The 12,734-nt window shown below is 36.0% G+C and overlaps 1 protein-coding gene across 5 annotated transcripts in view; it reads right to left on the bottom strand.

Annotated features, from left to right (window-relative positions):
- The window catches only part of CDKL5 (cyclin dependent kinase like 5), a 129,287-nt gene that overhangs the window by 19,365 nt on the left and 97,188 nt on the right, over positions 1-12,734 (bottom strand). For all 5 annotated transcript variants that reach the window (XM_077781624.2, XM_077781627.2, XM_077781628.2 and 2 more), the window contains exons 11-14: positions 10,543-10,703; positions 7,260-8,286; positions 3,767-3,872; positions 1,677-1,800 (exon numbers count right to left, since the gene is read on the bottom strand). In XM_077781624.2, coding sequence (XP_077637750.1) covers positions 1,677-1,800; positions 3,767-3,872; positions 7,260-8,286; positions 10,543-10,703 — 1,418 coding nt within the window. The remainder of the gene's footprint in view (positions 1-1,676; positions 1,801-3,766; positions 3,873-7,259; positions 8,287-10,542; positions 10,704-12,734) is intronic.

Below are 12,734 nucleotides of genomic sequence, written 5' to 3'. Positions count from 1 at the left end.
ATGAAACACCTTCAAGAGAATACATTGAGGGAACCAGACAATGTCCTCCAGAATAACCTCTAACTTCTTGTTTAGGGGTTTAGGGCCTTCACCTGTTAGATCTAAGAGCTTGGTTCAAGCCTCTGGTTTAAATAACAAAGACCCTACACTCAAGTTCCTCGCATTCTAAAAAATAATGCTGCCTCAAAAATATTTCTAATTTTGAGAGTATCTCTGGTTTTGACTGGCAACTATATCCCGGAGCTGAAGAATCTTCACAATAAAAGGTTAGTGTTTATCAGCCAGTTGCTTTGAAAACTTTTGATTTTGGTAATTTGGCATTATAAACAACAAAAAAAAATACTTCATAAAAAGAAATTCCCAACCAGCTCTAATAACATATGCTATTTTTCTCAGTTCAGAGTTCAAGTAACATTATATGTTCCTTTGCAGTCAAGACATTATATTGCTGAATGATATATAAAGCAAAACAAGATTTCAGTTGTCTTATGTTATATGCAAGATAGAAAGATCCAGATACGAAGGACAATGCAAAATGGTAAAAGGGTTCAACAGCAGGAATAAATACCTTCTTTAGCCACACAAGCCACAACATAAGTACCACCGTTTTACATAAATGACCGGTTTCCTCAGCTAACTTCCAGAAAATGGATGTAGGTGGAGCTACTGAAGGACAGGAAGCAGACTCTAGTGAATCAGAGCAGGTGAGAAGGGTTCTGGAGTAAACATCTTCTATTACTGACATAGGTATAAAACCTGAACACAAGCTGAAATACCAGTTGTTCACCACCCACCACCCCCCTTTCTCTTTAAGCACATAGTTCTCTGGTTATTTGTGTGAAAACACAGTTGAGTCAACAAACCACTAGAACAGTTTTGATAGCATGACTTCATGGCCCTTTCAGAGAATGGTATAAAGCATAGTTGAACCATGCAAATGTATGCAGTCCATTCCTCTCACCAATCCTGTGAAGCTCCATCTGCTTATTTATTGTGATTTAACAAAAGATAAGATTATTTTAAAGGCCAAACAGCTCTAAAAGAAACAAAGCTATTTCCCTTTAAGTCCTGCAAAGCTATGTATATGCTGTCATTTTATTAGCATAATTAAGGTGCTCTATGTTATATAATGGAGCCATGTGATGCTTTTAATCTTTTAAAATCAATATACACCATTAAGATGTTGTTTAATCCATTTTCCCATAGAATGTATTCATTTCCTTCTGTGTATAAACAAAAAGAGCAGCGGTCCCCATTGTAGGGTGAAAATGTTCTTCATTGATATAATACTTTATATATGGAAACATGCATTTTGATATTTTTTCCACTTGTCTAACAATTCATGCTTCTGGAATTCACAAATTTATATATATACTACACACACAAGCACTTTGTACTATCTTTAACTAAAAACTAATAGCAGGGAAAAAAATTGTGAAGGATTGGACAAAAGTATATAAACTTTAATGCATTCATGTTATGGGTGCAATGCAGGATTCCTTGCTGCTCAAAAGGGGACAAAAAAACATGCCATGCTATGCTGGTATAGCTGGAGGAAGCAACTTAGCACATGGACAACTGCAAATCTCGAGAAAAGCGGGAGGTTTTTGTCCCTCCTGTTAAAACCACATTTTTTTCCTGCCATTCTCTCCGCATGTGTGCACGTTACAACTCACCAGGTGTCAAAGGTGGTTTGTCTCTTGGGGTGGTTTGTCACGGTGCTGCTGTCTGCTGGTAACACCGAGGCTCTGTTGGACACGTTGTTTTCTATGTAGGTACTCTCTGGGCGCGGAGATGGAACTGAACAGAGAAACAGCAAGCAGTGTACACGGAGCTGTGCCAAAAACCCCAGCTCCCACTCCTCTGCTCCCTCTCTGCCTCTTACAGTAACAGGAGAGCAAAGACACGGCTGTGTTTCGTGTAAGACTGAAAAGAAAGCTGACTTTTGTGATCCTTGCAGGGTAATATTGGTTGTAAAATAAGACCATCATCAGAATTTGGGTAAATTGTTATTAGATTTGAGAACACTTCTATTTGTAGAGAGCTCTAAGTGTGATATTTAAAAACAGGAAAGAGAATGAGAGGTTGGAATACTGCTACTAAAGACATTAAATACTATAGTTTACACTTTGTCTTCATTTTAGATCTTAAAAAAGTAGTACATATCTTGGAATTATTTTTTTTTAAATATTTTTGATGCAACTAAGAGATAATGCACTAAAAATTAAAACATGAAAATTAGATATTATGAATTTTTCAAACAGACATCCTGTGGTTTTGAAAATACACAATTATATACAGATCTAGAACATAAATTTATTAGAATTATGAATATCACTAGAAATATCTGCACTGGATTAAAAATTGACAAGACACTAGTTGGAACATTAATTCAGCACCACATTACACAATCTATCAAAACAGCATCTGTAAGTTTTTGTTCAAGCTATAGTACAAAAGTATATGCTAATAAATACTGTTCTAATACAAAGGTTAAATTTACATAAATATTTACCTTTTTCACAGTAACTTGCATATACTTTTATTACCAGTTTTGTATACACGATTATCAAAGTATTATTTAAAATATATTATCTTCCTAAAGCAGTAATTCAGTCCATCTAAAATATATTTGTTTGATAGATAAAGCTGAAGAGGAAAAACCCTCTTTTTTATAAAGAGGAATTGAATAAATCCCAGACCTGCAGTTTCTTTAGCACATGACTTATGGAAGTCATTCTTCTTTGGAACTTTTGTTTCACCATATATAAAAAAGATGGATAATCCATGTAGAATTGTAGGAGCTTTTTAGGGATTAATGAAAGCAATTCAGGATTGAGAATTCTTAAGCATCCTCTGTTGCATTTACAACACAAACACTCAAACGCATTGCTCAAAACAGTACAAGCTTTAATTCTGCCCACAGGCTTTAATACTGCAGTGGGACACTTGCAAGGATTGTCAGACTTTAACGTGTCTAAATCAGGTCATCAGCCAACTGATCAACCTGAAGAGGCTCAGAGGGAGATTTGTGACTCTACTTAAGGTTATTAGGTGACTCATAATCGAATTTCAGCTGACTGGGACTTCTTAAGATTCAGGGGAGCCCCACAAGCCTCCTAACACTTGCAGGACAGTAATTAGCCTCTATCATCTTTTTCAAAACAATTACCCAGGTTTAGCCATGAGGCAGCTGCTCAGAAACTACCATCTTTTGTGTGCCATAACAGAACAGTATCTATTTGTGTGTGTCCATACACAGACCTATTTTATTTCTTATTCTGAACTGGAATTAAATAAGTGTGCTCTTGCTTGTAGGAAACTCTGATCTTTAGAGTCTTAACAAAGAAATGCCACAGGTTTCAAGCCATGAAAAGCTAACGTTACATTTCCATGTAACACAGTATCTGAAACCAATCACTAAGTAAGTCTATGGGCTGCAAGTGCACAGGTATAAATGAAGTCTTTGTAAGAATTGAAAATAAAAATCTGAAATATTAATTTTGTTCATTTTTTCCTGATAAATTATATTCTGCTTTACAAGGTACTGCAGTGGATGTACTTTCCAGTTAAAGTGAGCTATCAATTACAAACAATAGCGTACCAATGCAGTGCTTGCAAACTCGCCCTCTGAAAGCTAAGCAACAATTATTTTTCCAAGAAACCTTTGTAGTTCATGCTAATTCTCTGTATAAATTTCTAGTACTTAATTTATATTCCATGCTAAAATTCTTGATTAAATTTGAGAGATCCACCATGAAATTACCTCTGTAAAAGCTGCCAACTCTTCTCGGAACAGGGTCATTATACAGAATTCTATTCTCCTTAGTAGATGCTCCATCTTCTGTGTGTGGATCATGATATGCTCCACCCTATGCAAAAGAACAATAAACTATTTAAAATTAAAGACTGTGCACTGATTTGCAGTTTTTAACCAATATATATAAGCAAGAAATCTCCAAATTCACTATACAATTTTCCTTTCATATTATTAACAGCTGCAAATATCAAATCACAGACTATGTAATCAATAATTACTTGGTTTTGCTGCTTGTTTGTTTCTTTCCAACATGACACAAATGGCATGAATAAAATTTTGCCTCTAAGTTGTAATTTTAAATACATGAATCTGATTCAGAATTTCAACCTGAATGAAACACAACTGTAACATCTCTAGAGCAATCTTTTACTGGAGGCTTGTTAAATTAATTTCTTATGGAATCTGGTCACTCTGCTATGGGCAAACTTTAAAAAGCAGATAGGAATGTATCTAATTTCTGATAATTGCAACACCAAAGCACCATCATCGCTCATCTCTTAATATCATTACCTAGAGGTACCAACAATCACAAAATCTACTGTATACAAAATAATAGAAAGTCTCTGAACTAAGAAATCTATAGACAAAGTTCTTCAGTCAGATAGAATAGCTAAAACCATATCACTACCTCTAATTTATTCTATTTTCCTGAAAACAATACTGGAAGTATTTCAAGTAAAAGTTTAGGTAAGCCCATAGAAATATCCTTATGCACACAATTAGACACCAAATCTGACTTAACCCCACTCTTAAATGAATCAGAAACTACAATTTTTTCCCTCAGTGTGGACTGACCATGTGAAAATGAATGCTCTTTCCAAGACCCCATAGGAAACTACTAAAATCCTTGTACTAACTGAAATCTAGAATGTCCAAGAAGGACAAGTTAAAAATCAAAGCCACAAAAAAACCTAACCAAAATTAAAAACTGGGATTTCAATTCACCACACAAGTGATTTGCAAAATCTACTTTGCTTTTTGCTGATGAAGATCTGGTCTCACTGTCATAGAGAAAACAAACCTTGAAACTGAGGGCAGAACTGCAGCTAAAACAATGCTTCAAATCCCAGCTGGATTCTTCTAAAATTTACCAGAGGCTGAAGCATTTGATTAAATGACTACTTGTCTTAGATACCTCTTATTTATCAGCAGTTAAATTTCAAACATGAGACAGTAATAGTGACTTGTATTTGATTTTCTTCTGCTTACCCTTTTTGTGTACATTTAATTTAAATGTGAAAAAAAAAATCCTTAAAACAAAACTGTTGTGTTGAGATTTGAAAAGTCCTAAAGCTAAGAATGGATGACAGTTTTTTCTTGACTTTTTAAAAAATAAGATCTAAAGATTGGCAAACAAAGAATGTTTTTCTTTAAAAAGACTTGGTAGAGCTAAAAAGAAAATCAATGAAAAACTAGAAACATGGAAGTGAGGAAATCACTAAATATGAGCCAAGAAAAAAAAACCAAACCAAACCCAGGAGAACTGATCAGAAAAAATAAGTATGAAAACAATAAAGAATCTATGAGAACACATATTATTAATGAGTTTTTTACTTCACTAATCCTGAAGGGAGTGAAATTTTCTGACTCCTAATGGATAATGTGGGAAAGGGGAAAAAATGAGGCTAGGAAGGAGTCAAAGAATGACTTCTTTGTGAAAATGCCTTTATGAGGCATAAGAAGATTGACAATTTGATTTTCATTTGTTACTGAAAGCAGTATAAACAAATAAAAACCAGCTCTGTGAATTCACAGACTTAGGATCCATTTCAGAAAAGTAATTTTCCTTTCACACTTCTAATGGCTGAAATACAGATTTAAAAGCACTAAGTGAAGGCTAAAGTTTTAAAAATACTGACCATAAGAGATAAAGGCAAGTACTTTATCTTGAATGAACAGACTTTCCAAAGCAAATGAGAATGAACAAAAACATAAGCATTACAATACACATCGATTTTCCTAATTAAAATAAAAATCTGTCAACCCATTTTCAATGACAAAGAATGATCTAATAAAAACAACTGGCCTCTAAATAGTATGAAATAAAATTAAAATTACTTCAAATTACTATCTGCTGCATAATGCAGAAAATGAAGTGAAAAATACAAGGTAGTGTAACCTTTTATTATCAAAAACTGAAACACTGATCTTACTGCTCTTCCAAATAATATCCTGAAGAATACATAACACTTCATTTAACTGAAATGAGAGAGACAGAAAAATAAGTACACAAGAAAAAACTGTTTTTGAAATGGAGCTGCTGTAATCACTTCTAGGCAGCTTTTTAAAAATTATTATTCCATTGCACTTCTATTTTTGATATTTTCTCATGTTTGAATACATATAATCTTAAATGGAGAAGATGTGCAATGAATGAAAAAAACATATTATGTCTTTTTTTCTCTACTGGATTGAGGAGACAACCACTACCAGAAACTCTTCTTTTTATAGTACTCATATACCCCTATTAGGTCAACTACACATACTTCTTAGATGAACTACCAAGTAGGCAGAGTATTTTAGTTTCTCATAGTGAATCATAATCTTTGGACCTTAAATATTATTTGCAGCTCTTTGACTTTCTTCAATTTGTCAACAAATCTGAACTAATGTTTTCTCCTTAGAAGTCAGTTTATCACAGGTGTAGGCATAGAGAAGCAAACATTTATTTTTATATTTCTCTCTGCACCATTTTGTGAATAATTTAAAGCTTTGAGGACAAATACAATCATCTTTACATATCTGATGTGTAAAACATGAGATCATTCAGAAGTGTTGTGTAACAAATGTAAACCAACACCAGAGCCAGCCTGTCCTCTACTCTTTAATTAATGCTCACAGAAAACCACAACCAGGTATCCACTGACAGTAACCACTGTGAGGAGTCAATTTACCAATGGCTACTACAACATGGAATTTCTAGATTACACCAGTTACTTATCATACCAATCTAAAGAAATATTGCAAGCTTTGATATTTGTCTAGTAAATTAAGGTATTTCAGCAATAATGTCCTGTTACACCTGAATGGAACACTGGCTTCAAAAGTTAACATTAGCATTCATAACAGAAATACATATAGGAGAAGCTAAATAAAAACACAAATGAGAAAGAGAATTAAACAAAATGATAAAGTAAAAATGACATCAAACCATATAACCAAGGACTAAAAACAACTAATGAAATTTTAACTTCAGAGGCAAGTTTTCACATTTCAGTACTTTAAGATAATGGTATTCATAGTCCATTTTTTAAAAGTACTTTGAGATATTCAGCCCTTCTGAAAAAAAGCCCCCAACAACATGCCCATACCTTACAAGACAAATAAATTAATAACTGCAAAAAAAACCAAACAGAAGACAGAAAGCAGGCCACTGCCCCCACACGAGTTAAAAGGAGAAAGGTAAACCTTCAAATAAGAGGCAATATTTTGGACTAACCCTATTCGAATCTTCTGTACAGTCTTCTCGTGATGAGCCAACAGACCTTGTGAGTGACTTATGCTGCACCTGTGGAGATAACAGTTGCAGGCTGTTTGCTCTGGCTGCCATCCCTTGCCCTACGCTCAAGCCACCCTCTGAGCCCTTTGACCTCACTCTGTCCCGGCTCACATACATCGAGTGTCTATGAGGGCGCTGCTGTGAAGAAAAAGGACTGGTATAACCTAGACCATAGGAAAAAGATTCATGTGGAGCAGACAGAGAGTGGGAATGGCTTCCATCCACGTGATCTGGCAGTTTTAGCTCCTCCATTGTTTTGGAGTGCCTTGTTGGCGGTCTTCGGGCGTCCAGGGTACCCTCGCTGCGGTTATTCCTCGCCGATGGACTGAGCATAGTTCTGTTATCACCGTGCCGGGGAGCACTCGGACTGGTGGGAGAGTTCAAGTCCATACAGCTGGATGGAAAGTACCTACTGGTGTTTGGTTCTGCAGCTTGGGCCCTGGCCTCAGAAAGGTTGCCCACGGATTTTGAGTCTGTCAGAACTCCATGGCTCTTGGACTTTGTCCGATAGGAGGGACTCTTAGAAGACTGTGGGATGGTATCGATGTAGCTGTGGCGGCTGTGCTTGTCGCCAGGCTGCAGCGTCCCAGTTTTGCTTTGAGAAGTTTCCATAAAGGAGTGCCGGTTCTGCTGAGATCTGGTGTTAGACTTCATGTACTTTGTGCCTGAACCATCAGAACTTTTGGTGTCCACATTAAAATCAAACTCTGTTTTTCCCTTTGGTTCCTTTGGGCTGAGAAGATGTGGCATGTTATTATTGGCTATATCCTTGTTGCCAGATCCAGGAGTGTTGCTTGGTTTTTTTGCGTGCATTGGGCTAGGTGCAGGTCCAGGAAGGTTTCCATTTAAAAAGCTTTCATTTGCTGGAAGCCCCTCTTCTCTTGGCCCACCAGCCCCTAGTGTCTGCATATCCTTGCTGTTTGATCTGTGATGTGACTGCAAAGCAGAACTTTTGCTGGCTTGATTTCTATATTAAAATGCATAAAGAAGCATTAATATACCAGATTACTTATTCATGTATTAATAACTTTTAAAAAGTACATCCATTTCACTTGCCATTTAAAACCAAAAATTTAACGGCAGAAAGATCAAATATTGCCAACTAAGGCACCAGGAGTTAGTAAAATAACAGATTTGCAAGTGCTCGTACATTGTTGTTTCTGGTTGTAATCTGATGGCAAACTCTGCTTTGGTTAATGATTTTGCTGACAAAAACACTAAAGATATCAAATCTTATAATAGAAATTCCAACATATATTTGCATATTTATGCATGTATGTGTGTACGATGTGAGTACATCGCTAAGTGAAGCATTACATTATAAAAATTAGCTATATATCAATCGAAAAAATCTTAACTACACCTGGCATATCAAAGGAAGGTAGAACAATCAAATACGTCAGCACTGTCAAAAAGCCCTGATACAATCAATGCTTCAGGCTATCTTGTGTATTCCTGGTTTGGAGGAGGAGGGGAGAGGAAAGGAGGGGAAAGGAAGTTATTGTTCAGATGGAGTGAGCCTGAGCAAGCCCCGTAACACCAAACCCAAAACCAAGTCTACCACAGGAAGACAGCTTTTGTGGAACTTGGCACTATCCCAGTTTTTGGTATATTAACTCATTCCAAAGCTGCACCTGAAAGGCTCTGCAACCAGACTGACTTGGTGCAGAGCTACTTGGTTGTGTCCTTAACCTCTACTCTACTTCCTAGCTCTTCTGGTTCTGGGACTACAGGACTGAGATATCAGCTGGTTCTGCAAACCCTGAGCCTGATTTTTTTTGAGCTGGATTTATTATCTCAGGTTTTCTGGCATTAAACCAGTTTGGCTTCTGGATTTAGTCACTGCAATAGCCAAGACTGAACAGTGCTGGAGCTGTGCTTGTTTGCCTTCATGGACCTTAGCAGGCTATGAGCAATTAACTGATTTCTGGAACAAATCTATGATGTAACTCAGATATATTACTGAGGGTTGAAGTGAGAACTCAGTGTACCTTTGTTGATCTTTTTGTTAATTATAATTGGATAATGCTAGCTGTTTTTATACCTAGGATTTTTGTATTAACCACTTTCAGTGATCTTGTAATCTATTCCATTACAGTTTCTAGAATTTTAGCAATTTTAATGCCAGTTTGAAATATTTTTCAGTTAATAGAAAGTGTATTTTCTAAAACTTTAGAGATAGAGGAACCTAATATTTTCACTAGGCAGGCCTTTTGGACAAGTTTCCAGTGGATGTGTGTCTTTCTTTCTGATGCCATATGTCTAATGTTAAAACTTCTACTCTAAGCATCTGTAAAGGCAGCTAAAACTTTTTGGTCTATCTTTGAAAAAGTATAGATTGTAAATGTCATAATCCCAAGTCTAAAATAGAGGAGCAATTTTTTGGATCTCACAGGATAAACTAAAGAAAAACATAGCTAGGATTAAAAGCCTACATATAGAATACTCAAATATTCTGCATACTTCAGAGGGCGACCTTTATGAATGCATTTATCAGAGCAATAACAAGAAGCTTTTTGTACTGAAGTATTTCATCCAGCAGTAAAACTGGTTCACTGAGGTATGAAAATTAAGTGGCTTCTTTCAAGCTACGTGAGTCCAGCAAGGACTGAGCAAACATATCCTGCTATGAGTCTGAGGTCAAATAGACTAGACACGATCCACAACTGCAATGGCAGACAAAATTCTGTTCATCTCCAATTTGGAATGTGATCAATGTGCACAATTTTCAGGACATTTAGCTGCTACAAATCTGTGTGAACTTTAAGCTTTTAAATATCAAAATCTTGGACAGATTTGTACATATACAGCAATGGTAGCATTCCAAAGAAAAGAGCATTCCTTTGGAATCTTGGGCATCTTCCAAGCCACAAAATTCCTATTGTTCAAGAAAAAGGCTAACATTTTTTTAAGGTGGATCACCCAATTATTTTTCTTTGCTACACACAGAAATGGCTTTGACATTGTCTTTTCTTTTTTTTTTTTTAATAAGATGCACGCAGCCTGATGCAGAAAGTTAGCAAAAATTTCAGCTTGTTTGGCTGTAAATATTATGCCTGCAACTTTTATTTAGTGAGGCAACAGAGAACAGCATAGACGTCTCAGTGTGCCTAAGCTGTCAAACAACCACTTTCAGTGTAGGTGATGCTGCATGCAAGCAGGACAATAACTCCCTCACTGGCAGGGCAAATGTCAGTGGCAACAGTGACATGACTACATTTACCTGTTAGATAAAGTGTTGCTGTCTGTATGGTAGGGCTTTCTCTTCGCTGATCTTGAAGGTGAACTTCCACTGCGATCCAAGAGTCTTTGGGTTTGAAACGAAGGGTGGTTCAAACATTGTTCTGTCAAATATCTATCTGCTGGATCTAACTTCAGTAAGTTCTTTGAAAAACAAATCCCAAAGTCTAAATGTTAGTATCTGCATTTACATTAGCAAAAAACCCCAAAAGACAAAAATAGAAAAAAAGCACACACAAAATAAATTAAAAAAACCCCAAAAACCAAACCAAACCAAATCTAAAACCACTCACAACATATATTTTAAATATATGTTTTTAAAATGTATTTTTCAGGATAAACCTCACAACATTGTTTTGAATCAAAAAATATTAAATTTACCAGTAATAAAATGCTGCAATGAAACAGGCTTTACAATCAAACAAAACAACTATATGGAAACATTCTTACACAGAAACAAACATTATTTTAAAGTTTAGTATTTATTAGTATTAGTATTAGAATGAAGGACAGGATACAAAGATGGACTATAAAAGAAGTGTATCATCAAAAAGGTTAGGTCATTCTTCAGAAGGCTGAAGTCCAGCTAAGGCAAGTGAAGAAAACAAAGGGTAAAAAGAAAGGGTTCTACAAGTATTCTCTTTAACAAACAGCTCAGAGGAAATGCAAGTCTGGTGCTGAATGACAGAGACAACTGAATGGCAGATAATATAAAGAAGAGAGTCTTAATGTCTTTTTTTCCCAAGGTATAACATGAAAAACCAGTTCCCACCTCATTAATGCTTGCAAATAAGCATAACTTGTGAAGGGGAGCAGAGGACTGAAGCAACAACAAAGCAACAAGGTCAAATTGGTGCCTCATCATTAATCTAGTCCAGAAATGCTCTCTAAATAGATATATATTAATATAACTCCCTACTTCAGCTGGCATAAATTGAAGTGTGGGCTATTCAGGAATCTAGTAATCTGACCTGAAGTCCCTAGGAATGCAGATAATGAGGAGCACAACAAGTGTGGACATGTGTCAGACTGGCCATTGTCTGCAGAAGAGACAGACACACAACAAAGTATGTGCAGCATTTGCAACATGAAACTTAACCACATGCCCCTTCTGTTCTTTCCTTGTAGGCGTCTGCACATTGCTTAACATGGTTTCAATCTTGAATTAAGAAATGCAGATCAAACACAAAATATCCCCTCTACAGAATTCCTGACCTTTCTCACCTTGTAGGCAGAAATATCAACAGAAAAGATGAAAATAATGAAATTATTTGGAAACCTGTGCTTCCCTAAACTCAAGTGCTTCATTTCACAACTTTCCAACTTCTAAATCATATCAAAAGAACCAAAAAGACACTGAGATATAACACAAAATCTAGGATAAAATTAAACTGTCCCCCAGTACATGGAACAATGGTTTTAAGACTGATCTTGAAATTTCTGTTCTGCAATATATTGCTATAGATCTTGAGCTACAGCTAACTATGAAAAAAAGTTTATGTGAATTAAAAAATAGAGGAGAAAGTATAATGCCAAAACAAGTAATTATATTCATTGGAGTATATCATATTGCAGACTCCTTGAAACCAAGATAAAAGCCATGCTGACTCTCTTCATAAGGCAAGGAGATCAAAGGGATTTGAACAAGCTGTGTTGAAGAAGAGTAGGGCAAATTTGGTGATTTCTGCTGGCTACAGCAGTACTATTAAAAGCAAGTAAACACCCAAGTATCTCCCAAAACATCTTTTTTTTTCCAAGACAACTGGTGCAGAGGGGTTTGGGATCACACAATTCATTCAGAGTTGATTAGCCATATCCATGTTTCATGTGCATCACATATTGCCTTTAATGCTTAGATGGTTCTGTGATTATAAACCTAATTTTGGATACTATGACTTCTTTCTTCAGCTCACTGGCGATGAAATGATAGGAGAGTTATACTGCAGCTTACCATGGGAGTATTTTTATAGTACAATACTAAGGACAACAATAGGCTTTCCATACCCAGGAACATAGCACAGATGCAAAGCACTATGTTTTTGGGGGGAATGAGCTTCTCCTGATTCCCCATAAAAAGACCTCTCAGGACTATAAGCTAGTTTGGCCATGTGCAACTAGCTGACTTGTTCCAAAACAGGACTGAAGAGTAAACTAACATGTATACCATGTACAGGT

This window comes from Lonchura striata, chromosome 1, assembly GCF_050655825.1.
Source record: "Lonchura striata isolate lonStrDom1 chromosome 1, ASM5065582v1, whole genome shotgun sequence".
NCBI lineage: Eukaryota > Metazoa > Chordata > Aves > Passeriformes > Estrildidae > Lonchura > Lonchura striata.
The sequence above is the reverse complement of the archived record's forward strand: the minus strand, read 5'-3'. Positions and strand labels throughout refer to the sequence as shown.